Raw genomic sequence first — 26395 nt, 5'->3', positions numbered from 1 at the left:
TGTGAAAATGCCTCCTTGAAGACTCCAGAAGCCAAATCAAAATAAAGACTTTTGACAAAAAATTAGAAGCTTGATTATTATCATGATTATTTTTTAACATTCTGTTTATTGTGTTTCTTGTTACCAATAGGCAGCTTAGAAAGTGTTAATGACCCCCCTTTAATTCAAATAAAGTATAATCCCTAGAGGAAGGCACAAGAGGGTCTCAACTGATGACCCAAAGATTGTCAGAATTTATTCCTCTTTCACAACTTTCACCCCACAATAAGGCTGGACCACTTGTTCTTTCTGAAACACTTCCTTTGCCTTCTGTCACCCATCTGAGCTGTGCCGTCTGTCCATCTATCATAGCATCTCCACACCAAATCCATCTCTGAAAACTCAGGACTTCCCTGAGGGTCTTCCCAGGTCCTTCTGAGCACTTTCCAGCTCAGAGACACGGGGACCTTGGCTCCTCCTCGACCTTGCCCTTAGCTTTCCTCTCACTCTTGCCTCTGTTCTGACTGACCTCAGGCCTGGATAAAATCTCTCCTCCAGCTATGTCTCCAAACCCATCTCTCAGGGGCACCTCAAATTCTACCTCCTCCTTAAAAACACATATTTGTTTCCCCAACAAATATGATCTTTCCTTTTAAAAGGGTTCTGATATGAGTGCTTCTGTGTCCATAAGATTATTCAGGCAAATATACTGGAGTGGGTTGCCATGTCCTCCTTTCTGTGAGCTGAAGTACATTCCAAGGCCCTGTAACTATTCAGTGGTCTCTGGAGGTTGATACAGAATGATTCCAGCAAACGTGGTGGCAGGCCCATCATCCCAAACAAGAGCCCCCAGTCACGGAACTGAGTTCTCAGGAAGAAAGGGAATGCACTCAAAGACAAGAGCTTGGACCCCACAATTCAGCATTAAAGAAAAAAAAGTACGTCATGGGACTGTATGCTGCCCTTCTACACTACACAACTAGGAACCAGGCAAAACCTGTGAAACCACTGATTCAGGCTCTGGCACAAGCAATGCAGGACCGTAATTGAGGAGAGCAGAAAACAGGTGAGGTGAGGTCTGGGGCTGGGAATCTGTGCTCCCAATGCACGGGGCCTCGGTCCACCCCTGGTCAGGGAACTAGATTCCACATGCTGCAACTAGATTCTGCCTGCTGTGATTAAGGTCCAAGGCAGACAAATTAATGAATCAACTAATTAAATTGTAAAAATATCTGTGCTCAGCCATTTAAAAAAAGAAAAGAAAACAACTGAAGTGAGACTTACGGCATTTCCAGCCTCTACAGATTTCCAGGTCTAAAGCATAGGTAACAAGAACCCAAACAGGCCAACAATTCTCCTGAGTCAAAGAGAGTGGGGTCAAAGTTCAGAGAGTGCAGACATCTTCACTTCTGGACAGAAAACCAGCAACGGGCGTCAGGATCAGGGCTGTGTGCTTGTGTGCTAAGTCACTTCAGTTGTGTCCGACTCTTTGCCCTCTGTGGACTGTGGAGTTGCTGAAAGCATAGGGGAAAACTGTGCTTTTCATTCAATTCTAAAACTGCTCTAAAAAAATGAAGTCTATGATACTAGGTGCAATTTTGGTTCAGCCTTATGGAATAAACTGTGATGCTAAGATTCTAGACATTATCTTCAGGAAACAAATGATCATTTCAGTTAAAAAAGAAACAGAAAAGCAAGAATCAGATATTAATTATCTATTAAAAAACCGCACTTGAGATATCAAATATAAAGGCAAATGGATTAAAAATGAACGGATGGAAACAGATATGCTGCTTCTGTTGCTTAGACGCTCAGTCGTGTCCAACACTCTTGAGACCCCTATGGAATCATCCAGGCAAGGTTACTGCAGTGGGTTGTCATGCCCTCCTCCAGGGAATCTCCCCCACCCAGGGATCAAAACCATGTCTCTGCATCTCCTGCATCTCAGGCAGATTCTTCACTGTTGAGACAAGAGATATGCTGTGGAAACATTAATTTAAAGGAAACACAGGAGGACGTATTGGTTAACTGACAGGCTTAGATGGTAAAGAATCTGCCTGCCCTGTGGGAGACCTGGGTGATTCCTGGTTTGGGAAGATGCCCTGGAGGAGGGCATGGCAACCCACTCCAGTGTTCTTCCCTGGAGGATCCACATGGGGAGAGAAGCCTGGCAGGCTACAGTCTATGGGGTCACAAAGGGTCAGACACGACTGAGTGACTAAGCATGGGACACAATCATGTACTTCTAGGACAAGGACAAGATATAGAGAGGGGTATTTATCCTAATGATAAATGTTTAATTCATCAAGAATACATATGATTACTGAATCAGAATGTACTTAACAAAGGAAGTTTAAAATTTGTAAAGAAAACTTGTAGGAATAAGCAGAGAAACAGACAAATTAGCAATTACAACTGGAATTTCCCTGGCAATCCAGTGGTTAAGATTCCAAGCTTTCAATGCAGGGGGCACAGGTTCCGTCCCTGGTTGATCTCTTATATCATATACATAATTAAACACAAGATAGATTAAAGGTTTACAAAAACCACACAACTCCTAAAAGAAAGCATAGGAGAAAAATTGTTTGGCATGGGTCTCCACAAGGATGGTTTTGAGCTTGCCACCAAAAGCACAAGCCACAAAAACAAAGCTAGACGGTAGGATCCATCAAACTGAAAACTTCTGCACAGCAAAGGAAACAATGAACAACCTGAAAAGACGGTGTTCTTTTAATGCTCCAGGGATCTCTGAGGCTGGAGAAGACGGGAGCAGCGCTGCGGGCAAGAGAGTGGGGTGAGAGAGGATGGTCACATCCCAGGTCATGTCCGAGTCCCTGGGATGGCCACCAGGTGTGGGTACTTGGCTTCACATAGGCAGGAATTCAAGAGCGAGTCACGGTGAAGTGAAAGAAGGTCAATCCAGGGAGGAAACACTCTATACAGAGAGCGTTGGCCATCCTGGAAGGCAAGCGCAGCCCCAGGGTATGGGGCGCTCAGTGTTTATGGGGGGGTCATTTCATAGGCTGATGAGATGGAGGAGTATGCCAGCTATTTTGGGGAAAGGGTGGGGATTTCCATGAACTGGGTCAGCATCCACTTTTTGAACTTTATGTTCAGCCCTGGAACTGTCATGGTGCCTCTGGGTGTGTCACATAGCTGCCGAAATACAAAAGGATTTAAAAAAAATATTTACTTCAGATCTTAGTTGCGATATGCAGGATATTCATCTCAGCACCTTGGTTTAGTTGCCCCACGGTAAGTGGAGAAGGAAATGACAACCCACTCCAGTATTCTTGTTTGGAAAATGCCATGGACGGAGGAGCCTGGTGGGCCAAATTCCATGGGGGTGGCAGAGAGTTGGACACGACTGAGAGACCTTACTTTTATTCTTTCACGTGGAATCCTAGGTCCCAGGCCAGGGACTGAACCCACATCCCCTGCGTTGCAAGGCAGATTCTTAACAATCCGACCACCAGGCAAGTCCCTGTCATTCTTTTAGAGGTTGTGCCCCGCCCACTTCCGGTCTCATCTGCACCAGATAACGGGCCTTTGACAGCACTGTGGGAGCTCTCGCCTTACAGGAGAATGCCCTGGTGAAGTTCTCAGGATGCTCTGCTGAATGCAGGCGGCAGGCAGGACCCCGTGAAGAGAGGCTGATTTTGCTCCAAGTTACACCACTGCCACTTAGCATGCTGAGGCCTTGGACACATATTTTTGTTGGATTTGCAGCCAATTTTAATTGACTTTTAAGTCAGTTTTGCCTGTGGTGTCAGACGTGGCTTTCTAGTCCTCAGGACCATCTTGTTTAAAACTTGGGTCATATCTACCTGGCGAGGTTGTTTAGGGGAAGTCAAAGTGGTAACTTGAACACAAGTGGCCAGCTACTGAGCAAGGCTCCTTGCAAAATATAAGTGTGGGACAAGTTCAAAGAAAAAACTGCTAAAAGTGTCAGTGGGGGAGCACAGCATTAGACTCAGCCCTGTTCCCTTTCTGAGGACAGGTGTGACCGGGGTGTGACCCATGTGACCATCAGAAGCCATGGCACCCACCCCATCCACAGGAGAAGGGAACTGGGAACAACGGCCTCTGCCCATTAACACCCAGGGCTCCGAGCTGAGAACACCTGAGTTTGTGAAGTCATAGATTGAAGGGCTTTGCTCTTCAAAACCTTATCTGTAGGACTGGGACACCTCTTCTTGCCTGAGGAAGTGATGCACTCTCCCGGAAAGACACTGCCTCAATTTCCTACTCACAGGTTAAAGGTTTGGGGACATAGCATTTATCTTCCCTTTAAAGAATGAGACCCTGAGTTGCCTCTCAGCCCAGGCATGAAGCACCCATGATCCACATGGCCTTATTTGGCTTTGAACCTGTGAAAACTAATAATCCATTTAGACTTTACCTACAATGAACACTTCCCTCTATCTTATATTAACTCATCTCTGGTTTCTGGTGAGCCACCGCATGGTTTCTTGGATGTCTGACCTCCTTGCTGAACAACAGGACCCTTCCCTGATGGACAGAGATGCCCCTGGGCTTTATCTCCAGATTAACAGCTTTGCAAAGGATTCGTCTTTAGATCTTGCCTAGGAAAAATAAGCCACTGCAATTGGAGAATTCCTACAAGGGCCATGTCCCAATGGTGAGGAACTGTGGCAAGAAACTCTCTTGAAACTCACCATGGCACCTTGCAAGCCTTTTGGAAACTTCCTTCTGTGAAAACTCATGCCTTGTCTTACACATAAAACTGCATCATCTTCCTTAAAAGAAAAAAATCTGCTGTGCTGCAAACCATAGATCATTAAAACACACAAATTTTTATTTTGTTTATTTATTTAGGCTACACCAGGTCGTCGTTGTGGCATGTGGGTTCTAGTTCCCTGACCTGCTATGCTTGGGAGTACAGTCTTACCCACTGGACCATCAAGAAAGTCCCAGAAAACAGCATTTTTAAAAATTACATTTAAAAAAACTTTGGAGTATAACTGACTAATAATGTTGTGATGGTTTCAGGTGGACAGCAAAGAGACTTAGCCATGCATATACATGTATCCATTCTCCCCCAAACTCCCTTCCCATCCAAGCTGTCACATAACATTAAGCAGAGTTCCCTGAAAAACAGCATTATCAATGATGAGCCACTGCAGACAGCGATTTAGTCTCACTTCTTTCTCCACTGTAGTATTAGAGCATGTATGTAAATTAACCCTGTAGCATAGATTTTGACTGCAAGGTCCATAAATAAACAGATACATATATATATATATATATATATATATATATATACATATATATATATCTTATGTATCAGTTCAGTTCAGTTCAGTCACTCAGTCGTGTCTGACTCTTTGCAACCCCTAAATTAAAGCAGGCCAGGCCTCCCTGTCCATCACCAACTACCGGAGTGCACCCAAACTCACATCCATTAGGTTGGTGATGCCATCCAGCCATCTCATTCTCTGTCGTTCCCTTCTCCTCCTGCCCCAATCTCTCCCAGCATCAGGGACTTTTCCAATGAGTCAACTCTTTGCATGAGGTGGCCAAAGTATTGGAGTGTCAGCTTCAACATCAGTCCTTCCAATGAACACACAGGACTGATCTCCTTTAGGATGGACTGGCTGGATCTGTATAGATAATGATATATATATAAGTAGATGATGTCTACCTCTCTCAAATATCATGTAGAGCTAAAGCAGAGGGAATCATGATCAAGACAACTTATTTTCCACCAGAAAATTCCTATCCCTGGGTGCCAGCCAGGGACTCTGTCTGTTGGAGGCACCCTGCATGGCTTTGCCGAGCCTCAGATGTGAGATGCTGAGCCACAGCAGGGGACCTAAACAGGACTGAAGCTCTGGAGGCTCCTTCAGGACGGGGTCCACCCGGGGTACCCACATTTCGAAAGTGCTTGGAGTTTTACTCAGAGCTGCATGGCAAGCTCCATCCTAGGTTTAGCATTTCTGAAAAGCCAGGTCAGTGTCTCTCCAGCACTGAGATGGATGGATGTTACTAAGTGAGGGCTGTTACTTAGTGATGGAGGTCCCTCTTAACCCAGTGAAGGGATCCCCACTGCTGGGCCTTTATGATACTAGCCTGGGGAGATGCGTTCAGTGCCAGTATCATCCTCCCACTCTGTCTCTGATGAAAGGAAACAGAGCACCCATCTGCCCATCCCGTGTCACACTGAGACTTTTTGAGACTGGCGTGTGATGGTGTTGCAGTGAATTAAGAAAAGTTGTTTTCCCTTTCCTTTTTACCTTTTGCATCTTTCTCCACTTTAACTGTTCCTAACCTACAGTCTGCACTGATAACCAAGTTTCTTCTTCTCAGAAGACTAACCGATTATGCAAACTACATCTGGCACCTATAGCCCTCCATCTCTGCAGGAGTCACATCTGCATCTGTTATCCTTTAATTTAGTCTAGCCACATCCTGATACTTAACTCTATCGCATCATAAACCTCCCCTTGTAGTTTAATTTCCCTTCCTTTGCTCTGTGTTACATCATGTTGATGCTTAAGTTTAAGGTACACTCTCTTGGAAGCCACCCCCTAGTGGCTTGCTTCCTACCTTCTGTATTTCAGGAAGAAAGTCTCCAGGAAATCCCCAAAGGACAATGGACCCAACCACCAGGACCAACTGCCAGTCCCAAAAAGCAGCTACCTGACTCTGGCCTTGACTGTCTCCAAACAGCCCAAAAAGAGATCATTCAAGACTCCTACACCTTTTGTGGTGTATCTCCAACCCCTGACTGTGAGCGCCAATTGTATGATGCCCTCGATTCGCAACGGAGGGGAGACAGGCTCCTTGAGGCAAGAGCCTACTGTGTTCTCCCTTCTGCCAACTTAAGGGTTGAAGCCATCTTTCTGTTTGCTCCAAAATCTGTCTCCACAAGTTTTATTCAGCTCCGGTGGGCAGAGAAAACCAAGATGTTGGGGGCGACTGTTGCTGCCAAGCCGTTAACAGGCTAGCTGGCGTGGCGAGAGGGTTGGGACCACTGGGTCTCTTCCCTCAGGGCCCCAGGGGCTAGAAAGAAGATGGCTGTCTCTGTGGATGCTGGGAGTCAGCAAGTCTTGCCCAGGGAGTGAAACTGCCTCTGAATGAGTTAGTCCCTATTTGGGCCTGAAACATCCTTTCAGGAAAACAGTGTATGTGTTAGTTGCTTAGTTGTGTCCGTCTATGCAACCCCACAGACTGCAGCACACCAGACCCCTATATTCATGGGACTCTCCAGGCAAGAACACTGGAGTTGGTTGCCATTTCCTTTCCAAAAGAACTAGAGAAATACAGAAATTGGAGTCACTCAGTCGTGTCTGACTCTCTGCAACCCCATGGACTGTAGCCCACCAGGCTTCTCCATCCTTGGAATTTTCCAGCAAGAGTACTGGAGTGGGTTACCATGTGCTTCTGAAGAGGAAAACAGAGGGCAGATTCAAAGCCCTGGAGGGGTGAGGGTGGGGCTGGAGAGCGGGTAAGCCAAGGTTGAGCAAGAAGTCTGTGTCCCTGCCAGGGGAGACAAGCCCCTGGGCCTTGCCACACCCTTGCCCACCAGCTGAGAAGCCTCTGGTCAAAAGGGCAGCAGGAAAGCTTTTTCTGGGGTTTTCAACAGCCTCATTAGCATAAGAGAGACTGACCCTGCTCTGTGCTATAAAGGCCACTCCCAGGACACACAGAAAGAGACTCAGCTAACCAGTTCATAAGAACCAAATCCACAGCCAGCGCGGAATTCCTCCTGGAACCTGGGACCTTTATAAAGCGGCAAGCACAGCCTCTTCTCCAGCGTCAGCCCCAGACCTCCGGCCGCCAGCATGAGGCTCCAACACCTGCTCCTCGCGCTCCTCTTCCTGGTCCTGTCTGCTGGGTCAGGTGAGCTCCTGGGAGCCCCGGGGGAGCCTCGGGCTCTCGCTCCTGTTTCTACCTCCTTCTGTCCTGCTACACTCATCTACACGGGGTCAGACTAAACCCACCATCTGTGATGCTTCCGAGAAGCCAGGGCTGAGTCCTTAGTACTGGGAGGGGTCTGGGAACCGTCCTACAAAGTTCCTGGCTGTTTCTAAGCCACTCTAGCCAGTCAAAGCTTCTGAGCCCGTCTCCTCATTGGTTTCATGAGGAGGAAACAGAAGAGCCTTTGATGAGTGACTCTCTTTCTTTTTCATTAAAGCAAGAAATCTGATTTTGTCCCATGACAGAAGTGCAGAATGTCGCCTTATAAAGCTTTCTACGTGAAGAGTGGCGACTCTGGGCAACCAGAGAAGTCCAGAGGAGAGTCAGGCCGAGCCTGGGTTTTGGGAGATGCCCTTGGGATGCTCCGTGCTGAGTCTCCTCAGCAGGAAGGTCCTCCTGGACACGTCGCTGATGATGCGACCCTTGCTCCACAGCTGGGAGGCACCACATCCAAAGCACTGTGCAGGATTGGATGTCTATTTTCATCTTATCCTTGATATTTCCCGAAATAGGATGAAAATATGTAGGAAGAAAGGAAGGAGGGAAGGAGGGAGAGAGAGGATGCGGAGACTGAGACCTGACAACTGATTAGATGTCAGAATGAAGTTGTAAAACCCTTGTCATCAGTGTTGTTTATGACTGTAACCCAACTCTTACACAGTGGCAGGGAGAGAGGCCAGGGGAGTAAGGATGACGGCCGCTCAGTGCCCGGGGCCCGGTTCAATCCCTGGGGAGGGAACTAGAGGGACCAGAGATGCCTTGTGGTCAGGAGGAAAAAGGCGTGTGAGGGAGATGGAAAGGCCGCTGGTTGGAAGGAAACCACAAAGGGATGAAGACAGCCTGTGAGGAAAGCGGGTAGGCCTCTGGTCACGAGGAAACCACAAAGGGATGAGGAGAGGGGCTGACTCGCCCCAGCGCTGAGAGCTCTGAGTCAGTAGAGACAATGATACAAAACTTTTTTTTCCAAACCATTATCACTCTCAGTTGTAAGTTACTTTGAGAGTAAGTTCTCTTTAAACAGTTCTTACACTTTTAGCTGCATCTTTTCCTCCTATCTCAACTCCACTACTTGACTGACTCCATGAGTTGGAAAACTAGACGGTGAAAATAGATGCCCGCGGGCCTCTTCTGACTCCTGACCAGAAGGTGGATGTAGCAGAGCTTCCTGGTCTTTGCCCTCGTGGTGGAGCCGACCCCGCACACAGCCATGCTCCTCACACCCCAGTCCCTCAGCCTCTGCTTCTGGAAACGTGAGGGTCCACCGGAGCCCGGGCAGGGTCAGCGTCTGCCTGGAAACTGATCCCCGGTGTCCTGAACTCACATCCTGTTGTGATGAAGCCGTGTCCGCATCTCAGCACAGAAAGCCCCAGGGCCTCGCTCAGAGGGCACACAGCTGCCCTTCTCGAGATGCCGCTTTTCCTGCTGACACGTTTTTCCCCTCTTCGTTCTCTTTTTAGGATTTATGCAAAGACTAGTAAATTATCATATCTGCCATTGGAAGAGAGGCATCTGTGTGCCGAAGAGGTGCCCTGGAAGCATGAGACAGATTGGAACCTGTGTCAGGGCCCAAGTAAAATGCTGCAGGAGATAAAAGAAGGCAAAGACGTAGCCAGGACCGATGCGGAGTCAGAAACTGCACCCTTCAACAGAGCATTTAAATTTAAACCAGAATAAATTTTGTTTAAAATTAAAGAATTGCCCACTGGTCACTGAGGTTGTTGTGTGATGTCTGATCCCAGGCTAATCCCCAAATCCCTGAGGATGCTCTCTGAGCTCCTTACGGGGATCATTGGGGGACCATGGTGGGTGCTCTGATCCCCCTGTTCCTTGGGGGCCTGACCTTCCCCAGGCCCTCTGTCTGCTGTCTTTCCTGCTTCCCGGCCCAGGGCACCCTGGCCTGCCCCTCATCTCCTCTCAAACATGCACCTCAAGGGTCCAGAATCACCAGAACACCAATCTGGTAGGAAACCCCCGACCCCTGCTCAGGAGGAAACCCCCTCCTCTGTCCCCCAGCAGCCCTCACTTCTGTTTGGTTTATGCTTCTTCCTCCTGCCTTGTGCACACGTGGATACACTTCCGGTTCCCTTTTGGGCCTTAAGCTCTCTGTAGGAATGGCCTTGTCCTATTCCTGTATGTGCCGGGCATTGAGCCGAGACATAGCTTCACAAACTGTCATCAATTGAATGACACAGTTGACAGGGACAAAGCATGTCTCTCTGTGCGAGCATGATAGGATGCAACTAAATGCGATGGAAAAACAAGTCCTGTGGAAGCACAATTCAGTGAGGACAACATAGCATGGAACTCAGAGCCCGCCAGGGCAGGGTGAGCACTCGGACCTCAGGCTGCCTGCAGTTTCTTCAGAGGGTTTCCCAGTTAAATCAAGAGCCTTGCTGGTGCACGCGGTATGTGGGAGCAGCTCTCTGGTCTTCACACTAACTCTTCCCTCAGTGCAAGCTGAGGTCACCAAGGGGATGGTGTTAGGAGACAGGGCGTTTGGGTGGTGATTTGGTCATGAGGGTGGGACACTCATGGGTGGAATGAGGGCCTTTATGAAAGAGACCCCAGAGAGATCGCTCATCCTTGTGCCCTCTGAGCACACAGGGAGAACGCCGTCCACCAGCCACCTGCTCTGTCTTGATCCTGGAGCTCCCAGCCTCCAAAACTGAGAAGTAAAAGGCTGTTGTTAATAAACCACCTGTTACAATACCACATGTAAAATAGATAGCCAGCGGGAATTAGCTCTATGACTCAGGGAACTCTGACAGGGGCTCTGGGATCAGCTGGAAGGGTGGGATGGGGAAGGAGATGGGATGAAGTTTCGGGAGGGAGGGGACATGGGTGAACACTTGGATGATTCCTGTTGATGTATGACAGAAAACCTCGAAATTTTGTAAAGCGATCATCCTTCAATTAAAAAATACAGTGCAAAAAAAGAGCCACCTAGCCTTTGGTGTTTCTGTTTTAGTAGCCTGAAAGAGCAGACACATGACAAGTGAGAATTCCAGCACAAGTGGAATTAAGGTACCTAATCATTGGGGCTTAAGATAAGGAAATGACCTGGATTATCAGGCTGTGCCCAATGCAATCTCCTTCCGAGGAGCCTTAGATGTGGAGGAGGGATGCAGCTCAGTGTCAGAGAGATAAGGGCTGAGAGACTAAACCAGCCCCGTCTGGCACTGACATGGAGGGGGGCCATAAGCCAAGGAGGGCAGGCAGTTTCTGAGCATAAAAAGGATGGAAACTTCCAGAAGAAACAGCATCCTGCTGACACCGTGATTTGAAGCCAGTGAGACCCATTTGGGACTTTGGATCCTCAGAACCACAATAACAATTATGTGTTGCTTTAAGCAACTTAGCTGGTGGCAATTTGCTAAGCTGCAACAGGAAATCAATACAGCAATCGCTTAAAATCATGCCTTGAGCCTAAAATAAGGAGTTCAAAAGAGACAAACCTGTGTGTGTTTAATGGAGGAAAAAAACAGCTGTCAACGTTTTGCTCAGCTTTATATTTCTTTTTTCACAGAAATGCCCATGGTTCATCTGCCAAACCTTTTTCATCTCCAAGTTTATATTTGGGACTCAGTCTTACACCTCATGTATCTTATATCCCTTTTATCCTTTGTTTTTAATTTTTATCATGGAAAGTTTATCTGATATTGAGTGTGGTTAGGTAGTACTGTTTATGAAACTTTTATCATATTCTTTATTGGGATTTCAAGTTTTAATTTTTGCTTAACTTTTTAGATTTTATTCTAAATGTATCTGCTGATGTTTTATTGCCATAACATTTCTGAGTGTCGTGTTGGACTCTTGCATGGGAGGAATGCTCTTCTCATTTCAGCACCAAGAAGAGGATGGCTTTTCTATGTGATTCATGAACCAAACAGCTTCCTGCTCCGGTTCATAGCCAACCTTTCCACCTGAGTCCCTGATCTCATTTCTCTTGCTTACTTGTGTGTGAGGCCCAAATCAGCTCCACCTCTTGCCTCCATCTACTCAATCTATGGCAAATGCAATTGCACCCCAGTCCAGTCCTCTTGCCTGGAACATTCCATGGATGGAGGAGCCTGGTAGGTTGCAGTCTGAGGGGTCCCTAGGAGTCAGACATGACTGACCACTTCACCTTCAATTTTCACTTTCATGCACAGGAGAAGGACATGGCAACCCATTCCAGTGTTCTTGCCTGGGAAAACCCAGGGACGGGGGAGCCTGGTGGGCTGCCGGCTATGGGTCGCACAGAGTCGGACACGACTGAAGTGACTTAGCAGCAGTAGCACTGCATCTATAGAAACTAACAGCAGGGATTGACCCGGCGTCCAGTGGTTAGAGACTTCATGCTGCCAATGCAGGGGGCTGGAATCCATCCCTGGTTGTGGAACTAAGATTCCACATGCTAAGGAAGAGGCCAAAAGTTCCAAAACAGACAAACAAAAAACACCGCCCAAAAGCCAGTGTTAAAAAAAAAATCCTAAAAGCAGGAAACAGTTCTTCATTGACATGATAGCAATCATGAGCTCAGTCTTCTTTGCACTTAGTTTTTCAGCAAAACTCTTCAAAAGGACTGTCTGCAGCCCCCACTTCCTCTCATCCTCTCAGGGGGATAGATACCATCAACTCTGGCTGGTCCCAGCCCTCTCCCCCAGGATGACTCCTGCCAACAGGGATCACGAGGCATCCTGTGTGACCTCACTCAGCCCTTCCTCTGCCCTTTGTAAACCTGGCCCCTCACTGTGTGTCAATGGACAGGGGCTCTCGGCTGTCTCTGTCTGAGTGGACGGGCCGCAGTCCACCCGAGAAGGGCGGAGAAGCCAACTGTAAGGTAAGTTGTCAGGAGAGAGAGAGACATCAGTGGCTGACGAAGGGGTGGGAATAGCTGCATAACATTTAGGGAGTCAGTGTAAAGGATCGCTCTCAGTATAAGAGTACCAGAGAGAATTGTGACCCAATGCTTTTAGTTTATGCTTTCTTTTCTATTATTATGAAAGTACTGTTGCTGGGGCCAAGGAAATAAAACCCTCACAGCTATTCTGGAGAATTGGACTTATTGAAACAGCTTACTGCAAACACTCATTCTATTTTTGGGTTGATGTCACTAAAATAAAATAGATCTCTACTTAGTGAAAGATTCAAATGCTGATCAAAAGATTAAAAGTGAAAACATTTTATTGCTAAGTTGCCTCAGGACAGAGAGAAAAATCTCAGAACATACAGTTCATGTAAGATGGAGGAGAGGTGGGTGAATGAAGGCTAGAGACCATGATGTATTATGAGAAGCTTTTCCCTGTTTTGTTGGGAATGGGTGAGTGGGTGCTTGTGCTCGGGAACACTTTGGGATAAAGCAACTTAATGGGCTCTCTCCAACCCTCAAAACTCTAAGGATTTTGCCCAAGCCTTCCTTCCTTTTCTCCTTCCCTCCTTCTCTCCCTGATTCCCTCCATTCATCCATTTATTCATTCAACCATAGGTTTACTTTTCCATGCTAGGACCTGTTCATACTAGGACCTCTTTCCTGAGACACCAAAACTTTTAATGTCTTCTCCCAAATGTATTCCTCAAGCACTATTTACGGGATAAATGTTTTTAGCCCTGTTTTACAGCTGGATTTAGAAATAAGGTAATTTCTTCAAAGCCGTGCAGGTTGTGTGTAGGGAGGACTTTAACTCAAGCCCAAGTGGGTTTGATTCCAAAGACCATGTTTTTATTAAATATTCAACAATCCCAAAAAACAAATTTACTTACTGAATTACATAAACAACACATTTATAGATTTGTTTATATATTTATATATATAAATTTATATCTTTGTTTATATATAAACAACAAATACTTTAGCTTGAGTATGACCTCTACATCACTTGGGACATACTTATCCTACCAGATTGTTTGTTGATCACCTGAAATCCAAGCTAAACTGCGTGTCCTGCGTTTTCCCTGCAGCCCTCCTCAGGGGACAGCATGCTCCAGGCTGTGCTGTGGTGACAGCGCCTCCAGATCTGAGCATCTTAAAGGAGCCAAAGTTGATTCTTGCTCAAATGACGCCAACCCGTGAGGGCCCAGGTGCTCTGATTAGACCCCATCCCTGAGGAGCAGCCACCATTGTGGATGCTGCTGGTCCTGTGTCTGAGGAAGGGGCTCTCAGGACTCTCATGCTGGCAATTAAGGGCCCAGCCCTGAAGGGAAACGTCAGACATCTTCCTGACTCACGAATTTGGTGGTTTTCAGACCACAGTAAAGAATCAGCTATGTTTGACCTGAGATGCTGCACTCCATCACAGGCCAAGGACACAGGGCAGAGTCTCTGGAATGCAGCCCACTTTCCCTCCCCTCCCACACAACTTAAAAGCTGATTCCATTTCGGGCATATCCAGGCAGGCTCAGGGCGTGACCCACCCCAGTCTACACCTAGATTCTGAATACACCAGCCTTGGACTGGACTGATGGGGCTCAGGCTCGCCCAGGACGTTGGGAGGAAGCAAAAGCTTAGAAGACACAGTGGGCACAGGTGAGCTCCTAGCTACATGCCTCAGGACTGCATCCAGCAGTGGGCAGGTCTTTCCCGTCTCAGACAGCCAGACCTGAGCCAGCCCTACATGAGCACCCAGAGCTCAGAGGCATCAGAACAGGCCTGTGCTCACATCAGGCTCTGAGTCTCCCTGAGGTTTGTAATTAACTCCTGGGGGGAATGGGCATGGTCTGCTTTGTAAGGGACCTTGGCATGAAGCTTAAGGAAATACGTCATATTGTCATCCCTGTAATATTACAGGAATTGCAGCTGCTGAATGCTTCTCCCTATGGCAGCAGACCTGGCGCCTTTATAAAGTGAGCGAGCACAACGTCCTGTCCAGTCTCACCTGGGAAGCAAGCCAGCCATGAGGGTCTACTAACTTCTCTTTGCGTTGCTCTTCATGATCTTGCTGCCTTTTCCAGGTAAGATGGGCTGGGAAATGACAGGGCGGAATGGATTGAGAATTTGTCAGTCAGAGTCAGCCCTCTCCATTCATTTGGGAATTTTAAATAAAGTAGATTCTTTGCTTGGGAACTAGACATTACCAGTTTTTCTTTTTTTTTTTTTTCTTGACAAAGATCATCTAGAACCTCAAAGTAGCGTCTCCATCCCTTCTGATTCACTCTTAAGAGACTAATCAGCTCACAAACCACCCCTCCATGGGAGGATTGTTATACCTGTTCATGAGACAGGAAGAAAGTGATGTAAATCTTTAATACCAACAGGAAAAATGAACTTAATCTGAGGACAGAGGCGCAGGTTCCCTTTGACTAGCTTAGTGGTTGGAGGTACAGTCTTTTGGTCTCTTAAGGACCTGGGGGACCATCGTGGCCCCTGCCTCCCAGGTGTCAGTTCACAAGGGGGCTACCATGGTCACGCCACTTTCTCAGCTGAGCCGAACCCACAGAATCATTGTTAGTAGCTAGCGCCACCTTTTTCTTTACTCCAGATGGTACAGAAAGAGGAAAAAGACACACAAGAACAGAAAATGGCAACAGATAACTTATTAGAGAGATTTCAAAAGCCTTGGACTTGCACCTCGGCCTTCATAAAACCTTCCGTGTGCTCTGTTTCTTCACTGCAGGTAATGGTGGAATCGTAAGCGGGTTATAAAAGTATTATTGCAAAAAAGAAGCGGCCAGCGTGCTCTGATCAGCTGCCTTCCAAATGAGGAACAGATAGGTCGCTGTTCCCTAACTGGCCAAACATGCTGCCGGAAGAAGAAATGAAAAAGCCAGAAACACGAGGAGAAAGTTGGATAGTGTGAAAATGCCTCCTTGAAGACACCAGAAGTCAAATCAAATTAAAGACTTTTAACAAAAACTTAGAAGCTTGATTATTATCATGATTATTTTTTAACATTCTGTTTATTGTGTTACTTGTTACCAAATAGGCAACTTAGAAAGTGTTAATGACTCCCCTTTAATTCAAATAAAGTATGATCCCTAGAGGAAGCCACAAGAGGCTCTCAACTGATGTTCCAAAGATTGTCAGACTTTATTCCTCTTTCACAACTTTCACCCCCCAATGACACTGGACCACTTGTTCTTTCTGAAACACTTCCTTTGCCTTCTGTCACCCATCTGAGCTTCGCAGTCTGTCCATCTGTCAGAGCATCCCCATCAAATCCATCTCTGAAACTTCAGGGCATCCCTGAGGGTCTTCCCAAGTCCTTCTGAGCACTTTCCAGCTCAGAGACATGGGGACCCTGGCTCCACCTCGACCTTGCCCTTAGCTTTCCTCTCACTCTTGCCTCTGTTCTGACTGACCTCAAGCCTGGATAAAATCTCTCCTCCAGCTATGTCTCCAAACCCATCTCTCAGGGGCACCTCAAATTCTACCTCCTTCTTAAAAACACGCATTTGTTTCCCCAACAAATATGATCTTTCCTTTTAAAAGGGTTCTGATCTGAGTGTTCCATCTGTGAGACCTGCTTGATTTTTACATTCACTACATTTGCATATTTCCAATCTCCATATGTGCTTGCAGGATTTTGAAGGGCACTTCATCACTTAATCACTCCTGGCCCAAGTGTTTTGGCACAAAAGCTGCTCAACAAGTGTTTATTGTGACCCCATGGACTGGGGCCCACCAGGCTCCTCTGTCCATAAGATTCTTCAGACAAAAATACTGGAGTGGGTTGCCATGTCCTCCTTCATGTGAGCTAAAGTACATTCCAAGTCCCTGTAACTATTTAGTGGTCTCTGGAGGTTGATACAGAATGATTCCAGCAAACATGGTGGCAGGCCCATCACCCCCAACAAGAGCCCCCAGTCAAGGAACTGAGTTCTCAGGAAGAAAGGGCAAACACTCAAAGACAAGAGCTTGGACCCCACAATTCAGCGTTTGAAAAAAGAAAAAAAGAGGACATGATGGGACTGTATGCTGCCCTTCTACAGTACACAACTAAGGAACCAGGCAAAACCTGGGAAACCACTGATTCAGACTCTGGCACAAGCAATCCAGGACCATAATTGAGGAGAGCAGAAAACAGGTGCAGTGAGGGATTTCCCTGCCGGTCTGTCAGCTGGGATTCTGTGCTCCCAACATAGAGGGTCTGGGTACATCCCTGGTCAGGGAACTAGATCCCGCATTCTGCAACTGGATTCTGCCTGCCATGGTCAATGTCCAAGGCAGCCAAATTAATGAACTCACTAATTAAATTGTAAAAATGTCTGTGCTCAACCATTTTTAAAAAAAGAAATGACAAAAAGTGAAGTGAGACTTATGACATCTCCAGCCTCTACAGATTTCCAGGCCTAAAGCATAGGGAACAAGAACCCAAACAGGCCAACAATTCTTCTGAGTCGAAGAGAGTGGGGTCAAAGTTCAGAGATTGCAGACATCTTCACTTCTGGACAGAAAACCAGCAATGGGCGTCAGGATCAGGGCTGTGTGCCTGTGTGCTAAGTCGCTTCAGTTCTCTTCGACTCTTTCCCTCTGTGGACTGTGGAGTTGCTGAAAGCATAGGGGAAAACTGTGCTTTTCATTCAATTCCAAAACTGCTCTAAAAAAATGAAGTCTATGATACTAGATGGAATTTTTGTTCCGCCTTATGGGATAAACTGTGATACTAAGATTCTAGACACTATCTTAAGGAAAAAGATGATCATTTCAGTAAAAAAACAAAAAACAAAAACAAACAAACAAGAATCAGATATCAATTATCTATAAAAAAAAAACCCACTTGAGATATCAAATATAAAGGCAAATGGATTAAAAATGAAAGGATGGAACCAGTATGCTGCTTCTGTTGTTTAGACGCTCAGTCATGTCCAACACTCTTGAGACCCCTATGGAATCATCCAGGCAAGACTGCTAGAGTGGGTTGCCATGCCCTCCTTCAGGGAATCTTCCCCACCCAGGGATCAAAACCATGTCTCTGCATCTCCTACATCTCAGGAGATTCTTCACTGTTGAGACAACAGATATGCTATGGAAACATTAATTTAAAGAAAACACAGTAGGCTGTATTGGTTAACTGACAGGCTTCCTGGTGGTTCAGATGGTAAAGAATGTGCCTGCCATGTGGGAGACCTGGGTTCGATTCCTGGTTTGGGAAGATGCCCTGGAGGAGGGCATGGCAACCCACTCCAGTGTTCTTCCCTGGAGAATCCCCATGGACAGAGGAGCCTGGCAGGCTACAGTCTATTGGGTCACAAAGAGTCAAACATGACTGAGTGACTAAGCATGGCACACAATCAAGTAACTTTTAGGACAAGGACCAGATACAGAGAGGGGTATTTATCCTAATGATAAAATGTTTATTTCATCAAGAATACATATGATTATTGAATCAGAATGTACTTAGCAAAGGAAGTTTAAAATACTCAAAGAAAACTTACAGGAATAAGCGGAGAAAGAGAAAAATTAGCAATTAGAATTGGAATTTCCCTGGCAATCCAGTAGTTAAGATCCCTAGCTTTCAATGCAGGGGGCACAAGTTCCGTCCCTGCTTGAGCAAGTAAGATCTCTTATATCATATACAAAATTAAACACAAGATAGATTAAAGGTTTACAAAAACCACACAACTCCTAAAAGAAAGCATAGAAGAAAAAAAACTTTGGCATGGGTCTCCACAAGGATGGTTGTGAGCTTGACACCAAAAGCACAAGCCACAAAAACAAAGCTAGACGGTAGGATCCATCAAACTGAAAACTTCTGCACAGCAAAGGAAACAATGAACAAACTGAAAAGACGGTGTTCTTCTAATGCTCCAGGGATCTCTGAGGCTGGAGGAGACCGCAGCAGCGCTGCGGGCAAGAGAGTGGGGTGAGAGAGGATGGTCACGTCCCAGGTCATGTCCGAGTCCCTGGGATGGCCGCCAAGCGTGGGTACTTGGCTTCACATAGGCAGGAATTCAAGAGCGAGTCACGGTGAAGTGAAAGAATGTCAATCCAGGGAGGAAACACTCTATACAGAGTGTTGGCCATCCTGGAAGGCAAGCCCAGCTCCAGGGTATGGGGCTGTCAGTGTTTATAGGGGTGGGTCATTTCATAGGCTGATGAGTGGGAGAAGTGTGCCAGCCATTTTGCGGAAAGGGTGGGGATTTCCAGGAACTGGGTCAGCACCCACTTTTGGACCTTTATGGTCAGCCCTGGAACTGTCATGGTGCCTCTGGGTGTGTCACCTAGCTGCCGTATTTCAAAGGGATTTAAAAATATATATTTACTTCAGGTCTCAGTTGTGGTATGCAGGATATTCACCTCAGCACACTGGCTTTGATGGCCCATGGCAAGTGAAGGAAATGGCGACCCACTCCAGTATTCTTGCCTGAAAAATTCCATGGGCAGAGGAGCCTGGTGGGCCAAGGTCCATGGGGTCGCAAACATTCGGACATGACTGAGGGACCTCACTTTCTTTCTTTCACGTGGAATCCTAGTTCCCAGGCCAGGGACTGAACCCACATCCCCTGCGTTGCAAGGCAGATGCTTACAACTGGACCACCAGGAAGTCCCTGTCATTCTTTAAGAGGTTGTGCCCCGCCCACTTCCGGTCTCATCTGCACCAGATAGCGGGCCTTTGACAGCACTGTGGGAGCTCTCGCCTTACAGGAGAATGTCCAGGTGAGGTTCTCAGGACGCTGTGTTGACTGCAGGCGGCAGGCAGGACCCTGTGAAGAGACGCTGATTTTGCTCCAAGTTACACCACTGCTCCTTAGCAGGCTGTGGCCTTGGACACACCTTTTTGTTGGATTTGCAGCCAATTTCAATTGACTTTTTAAGTCAGTTTTGCCTGTGGCCTCACACATGGCTTTCTAGTCCTCAGGACCATCTTGTATAAAACTTGGGTCATACCTTCCTGGCGGCTTTGTTTAGGGGAACTCAAAGAGATAACTTGAATACAAGTGGCCAGCTACTGAGCAAGGCTCATTGCAAAATATAAGTGTGGGACAAGTTCAAAGAAAAAACTCCTCAAAGTGTCAGTGGGGGAGTACAGCATTAGACCCAGCCCTAGTCCCCTTCTGAGGACAGGTGTGACCGGGGTGTGACCCGGGTGACCATCAGAAGCCATGGCACCCACCCCATCCACAGGAGAAGGGAACAGGGAACAACAGCGTCTGCCCATTAACACCCAGGGCTCTGTGCTGAGAACACCTCTGTCTGTGGAGGTGTAGATGTGAAGGGCTTTGCTCTTCAAAACCTTATCTGTAGGACTGGGACACCCCTTCTTGCCTGAGGAAGTGATGCACTCTCCCAGAAAGACACTGCCTCAATTTCCTACTCACAGGTTAAAGGTTTGGGGACACAGCATTTATCTTCCCTTTAAAGAATGAAACCCTGAGTTACCTCTCAGCCCAGGCAGGAAGCAACCATGATCCACATGGCCTTGTTTGGCTTTTAAACTGTGAAAACTAATAATCCATTTAGACTTCACCTAAAATTAACCCTTTGCTCTCTCCTATATTAACTCATCTCTGGTTTCTGGTGAGCCACCCCATGGTTTCCTGGGTGTGTGACTTCCTTGCTGAACAAGAGGACCCTTCCCTGATGGACAGAGATGCCCCTGGGCTTTATCTCCAGATTAACAGCTCTGCAAAGGAGTCGTCTTTAGATCTTGCCTAGGAAAAATAAGCCATTGCAATTGGAGAATTCCTACAAGGGCCATGTCCCACTAGTGAGGAACTGTGGCAAGAAACTCTCTTGAAACTCACCATGGCACCGTGCAAGCCTTTTGGAAACTTCCTCCTATGAAAACTCATGCCTGGTCTTACACATAAAACTGCATCATCTTCCTTAAACTGCATCTTCCTTAAAAGAAAAAAAATCTGCTGTGCTGCAAACCATAGATCGTTAAAACCCACCAATTTTTATTTTGTTTACTTATTCTGGCTACATCAGGTCATTGTTCTGGCATGAGGGTTCTAGTTCTCTGACCTGCTATGCTTGGGAGTACAGTCTTACCCACTGGACCATCAAGGAAGTCCCGGGAAACAGCATTTTTTAAAATTACATTTAAAAAACACTTTGAATTGGAGTATAGCTGACTAATAATGTTGTGATGATTTCAGGTGGAAAGCAAAGAGACACAGCCATGCATATACATGTATCCATTCTCCCCCAAACTCCCTTCCCATCCAAGCAGTCACATAACATTAAGCAGAGTTCCCTGAAAAACAGCATTTCAAGAAGAGTAATCAAAAATCTTCCAGCAAACAAAAGCCAGGACCAGATGGCTCCACAGCTGAATTCTACCAAAAATTTAGAGAAGAGCTAACACCTATCTTACTCAAACTCTTCCAGGAAATTGCAGAAGAAGATAAACTTCCAAACTCATTCTATGAGGCCACCATCACCCCAATTCCAAAACCAGACAAAGATGCCACAAAAAAAGAAAACTACAGGCCAATATCACTGATGAACATAGATGCAAAAATCCTTAACAAAATTCTAGCAAACAGAATCCAACAACATAGTTGTTAAAAAAATCATACACCATGACAAGTGGGCTTTATCCCAGGAATGGCAAGGATTCTTTAATATCCACAATCAATCAATGTAATCACACCAACATTGCAAATTGAAAATAAAAACCAATATGATTATCTCAATACATGCAGAGAAAGCCTTCTGACAAAATTCAACACTCATTGATGATTAAAATCCAGAAACAGGAATAGAAGAAAATACCTCAACAGTAATAAAAAGCTATATATGACAAACCCACAGCAAGCTCACCCTCAATGGTGAAAAACATTGAAAAGCATTTCCCCTGAAATCATAGGAAAAGGACAAGGGTGCCCACCTCTCACCACACTATTCACATAGTGTTGGAAGAGGTTTTGGCCACAGCAATCAGAGCAGAAAAAGAAGTAAAAGGAATCCAGATAGGAAAAGAAGAAGTGAAACTCTCGCTGTTTGCAGATGACATGATCCTCTACATAGAAAACCCTAAAGACTCTTCCAGAAAATTACTAGAGCTAATCAATGAATATGGTAAAGTTGCAGGATTTAAATTAACACACAGAAATCCCTTGCATTACTACATACTAACAATGAAATAACAGAAAGAGAAATTAAGGAAACAATACCATTCACCATTGCAACAAAAAGAATAAAATACTTAGGAGTATATCTACCTAAAGAAACAAAAGACCTATACATAGAAAACTATAAAACACTGATGAAAGAAATCAAAGCGGACACAAACAGATGGAGAAACATAACGTGTTCATGGACTGAAAGAATCAATATTGTCAAAATGGCTATTCTACCCAAACCAATCTATAGATTTAATACAATCCCTATCAAGCTACCAACAGTATTTTTCACAGAACTAGAACAAATAATTTCACAATTTGTATGGAAATACAAAAAACCTTGAATAGCCAAAGTAATCTTGAAAAAGAAGAATGGAACTGGAGGAATCAACCTGCCTGACTTCAGACTCTACTACAAAGCCACAGTCATCAAGACAGTGTGGTGCTGGCACAAAGACAGAAATATAGATCAATGGAACAGAATAGAAAGCCCACAGATAAATCCACCAAACCTATGGACACCTTATCCTTGACAAAGGAGCAAGGGTATACAATGAAAAAAGACAACTTCTTTAACAATGGTGTTGGAAAAACTGGTCAACCACTTGTAAAAAGAATGAAACTAAGCACTTTCTACACCACACACAAAAATTAAACTCAAAATGGATTAAGATCTAAATGTAAAGACCAGAACATATAACTCCTAGAGGAGACATAGGCAAACGTTCTCCGACATTAAATCACGCAAGAGCCTCTAGACCCACCTCCCAGAATATTGGAAATAAAAGCAAAATAAACAAATGGGACCTAATATGAACTTAAAAGTTTTGCACTACAAAGGAAACTATATAAGCAAGGTGAAAAGACAGCCCTCAGATTGGGAAGAAAATAATAGCAAAATGAAGAAACAGACAAAGGATTAATCTCAAAAATATACAAACGCAACTCCTGCAGCTCATTCCAGAAAAATAAATGACCCCACAAAAATTTGGCGGGCCAAAAAGAACTAAAACAGACATTTCTCCAAAGAAAGACATAAACAGATGGCAACAAAACCATGATGAAAAGATGCTCAACATCACTCATTATCAGAGAAATGCAAATCAAAACCACAATGAGGTACCATTACACGCCAGTCAGGATGGCTGCTATCCAAAAGTCTACAAGCAATAAATGCTGGAGAGGGTGTGGAGAAAAGGGAACCCTCTTACACTGTTGGTGGGAATGCAAACTAGTACAGCCACTATGGAGAACAGTGTGGAGATTTCTTAAAAAAAACTGGAAATAGAACTGCCATATGACCCAGCAATCCCACTTCTGGGCATACACACTGAGGAAACCAGATCTGAAAGAGACACGTGCACCCCAATGTTCATCGCAGCACTGTTTATAATAGCCAGGACATGGAAGCAACCTAGTGCCCATCAGCAGATGAATGGATAAGGAAGCTGTGTACATATACACCATGGAATATTACTCAGCCATTAAAAAGAATTCATTTGAATCAGTCCTAATGAGATGGATGAAACTGGAGCCCATTATACAGAGTGAAGTAAGCCAGAAAGATAAAGAACATTACAGCATACTAACACATATATATGGAATTTAGAAAGATGGTAACGATAACCCTATATGCAAAACAGAAAAAGAGACACAGAAATACAGAACAGACTTTTGAACTCTGTGGGAGAAGTGAGGGTGGGATATTTCAAAAGAACAGCATGTATACTATCTATGGTGAAACAGATCACCAGCCCAGGTGGGATGCATGAGACAAGTGCTCGGGCCTGGTGCACTGGGAAGACCCAAAGGGAGCAGGTAGAGAGGGAGGTAGGAGGGGGGATCGGGATGGGGAATACATGTAAATCCATGGCTGATTCATGTCAATGTATGACAAATACCACTAGAATATTGCAAAGCAATTAGCCTCCAACTAATAAAACTAAATGAAAGAAAAAAAAAAATCGTGCAGGTTGTGTGTAGGGAGGACTTTAACTCAAACCCAAGTGGGTTTGATTCCGAAGACCATCTTTTATGAAATATTCAACAATCCCAGAAAACTAATTTACTTACTGAATTATATAAACAACAAATTTATATATTTGTTTATATATATATATATATTTATATATTTGTTTATATATAAATAAAAAATACTTTAGCTTAAGTGTGATCTGTGTATCACTTGGGATATACTTATCCTACCAGATCGTTTGTTGATCACCTGAAATCCAAGTTAAACTGGGTGTCCTACATTTTCCCTGCAGCCCTCCTCAGGAGACAGCATGCTCCAGGCTGTGCTGTGGTAACAGCGCCTCCAGATCTTAGCATCTTAAAAGAGACAAAGTTAATTCTTGCTCAAATGACGCCAACCCGTGAGGAACTAGGGGCTCTGAGCAGACCCCACCCCCGAGGAGCAGCCACCACTGTGGGCACTGCTGGTCCTGTGTCCGAGGAAGGCGCTCGCAGGATTCTCATGCTGGCGATTAATGGGCCCAGGCCTGAAGGGAAATGTCAGACACCTTCCTGACTCACGAATTTGGTGGTTTTTCAGACCGCAGTAAAGTATATGCTGTGTTTGACCTGAGATGTTGCACTCCATCACAGGCCAAGGACACAGGACAGAGGCTCTGGAATGCAGCCCACTTTCCCTTCCTTCCCACACTACTTAAAAGGTGATTCCATTCTGGGTGTATCCCTGCAGGCTCAGGGCATAACCCAGCACCAGTCTACACCTAGATTCTGAATACACCAGCCTTGGACTGGATTCATGGGGCTCAGATTCTCCCAGGACTTTAGGAAGAAGGCAAAAGCTTAGAAGACCACAGTGGGCACAGGTGAGCTCCCAGCTACATGTCCCAGGACTGCATCCAGGAGTGGGCAGGTCTTTCCTGTCTCAGACAGCCAGACATGAGCCAGCCTACATGAGCACCCAGACCTCAGAGGCAACAGAACAGGCCTGTGCTCACATCAGGCTCTGAGTTTCCCTGAGGTTTGTAATTAACTCCTGGGGGGGAATAGGCATGGTCTGCTTTGTAAGGGACCTTGGCATGAAGCTTAAGGAAATGTATCATATTGTCATCCCTGTAATATTACAGGAATTGCAGCTGCTGAATGCTTCTCCCTATGGCTGCGGACCTGGAGCCTTTATAAAGTGAGCGAGCACACCGTCCTGTCCAGTCTCAGCTGGGAAGCCAGCCAGCCATGAGGGTCTACTACCTTCTCTTTGCGTTGCTTTTCTTGTTCTTGCTGCCTGTTCCAGGTAAGATGTGCTGGGAAATGACAGGACTGAATGGATTGAGAATTTGTCAGTCAGAGTCAGCCCTCTCCATTCATTTGGGAATTTTAGATAAACTAGTTTTGTTGCTTGAGAACTGGACATTACAGTTTTTCTCCTTTATTTTACTTGAAAAAGACCATCAAGAAGCTCAAAGTAGGGTCTCCATCCCTTCTGATTCACTCTTAAGAGGCTAATCAGCTCACAGACCATCCCTCCATGGGAGGATTGTTATACCTGTTCATGAGACAGGAAGAAAGTGATGTAAATCTTTATTTATTTATTTTATGTGTAAATCTTTTAATACCAACAGGAAATCGAACTTAATCTGAGGACAGAAGCACAGGTTCCCTTTTATTAGCTTAGCGGTTGGAGGTACAGTCTTTCGGTCTCTTAAGGACCCGGGGACCATCGTGACCCCTGCCTCCCAGGTGTCAGTTCACAAGGGGGCTGCCACGGTCACGCCACTTTCTCAGCTGAGCCGAACCCACAGACGCATGGTGGGTAGCTAGCCCCACCTTCTTCTTTGCTCCAGATGGTATAGAGAAAGGAAAAAGACATAAAAGAACAAAAAATGGCGATGTATAACTTACTAGAGGGATTCCAAACGCCCTGGACTTGCACCGCGGCCTTCCTAAATCCTTCCGTGCGCTTAGTTTCTTCAACCGCAGGCAATAGCGGAATCATAAGCGGGTTACAAAAGTATTATTGCAAAAGAAGAAGCGGCCGGTGTGCTCTGATTGGCTACCTTCCAAAGGAGGAACAGATAGGCCGCTGTGCCCTTAGTGGCCAAAAATGCTGCCAGAAAAAGAAATGAAATATCCAGCATCACGAGGAGAACGTTGCATAGTGTGAAAATGCCTCCTTATAGACTCCAGAAGCCAAATTAAATTAAAGACTTTTAACAAAAAATTAGAAGCTTGATTATTATCGTGATTATTTTTTAACATTCTCTTTATTGTGCTAGTTCTTACCAAACAGGCAACCTAGAAAGTGTTAATGACTCACCTTTAATTCAAATTAAGTATAATCCCTAGAGGAAGCCACAAGAGGCTCTCAGATGATGTTCCAAAGATTGTCAGATTTTATTCCTCTTTCAAAACTTTAACCCCACAATGACACTGGACCACTTGTTCTTTCTGAAACACTTCCTTTGCCTTCTGTCACCCATCTGAGCTGTGCAGTCTGTCCATCTGTCATAGCATC

At 45.5% G+C, this 26395-nt stretch overlaps 1 protein-coding gene and 1 pseudogene across 1 annotated transcript; both read left to right on the top strand.

Moving 5' to 3' along the window:
- Window positions 1-14434: 14434 nt before the first annotated feature.
- Window positions 14435-26006, top strand: LOC122432336 (beta-defensin 103A-like). Its single transcript, XM_043454178.1, has 3 exons — window positions 14435-14584; window positions 25011-25174; window positions 25861-26006. Exons 2-3 carry the CDS (start codon window positions 25117-25119, stop codon window positions 26004-26006), a joined length of 204 nt encoding a protein of 67 aa, XP_043310113.1. The 5' UTR covers window positions 14435-14584; window positions 25011-25116.
- On the top strand, window positions 14796-15880 carry LOC122432332 (annotated as a pseudogene).
- Window positions 26007-26395: the final 389 nt, after the last annotated feature.

The sequence above is a fragment of the Cervus canadensis genome, chromosome 31 (genome assembly GCF_019320065.1).
Source record: "Cervus canadensis isolate Bull #8, Minnesota chromosome 31, ASM1932006v1, whole genome shotgun sequence".
Taxonomy (NCBI): Eukaryota; Metazoa; Chordata; class Mammalia; order Artiodactyla; family Cervidae; genus Cervus; species Cervus canadensis.
This window is presented reverse-complemented; position numbering and strand designations above follow the sequence as displayed.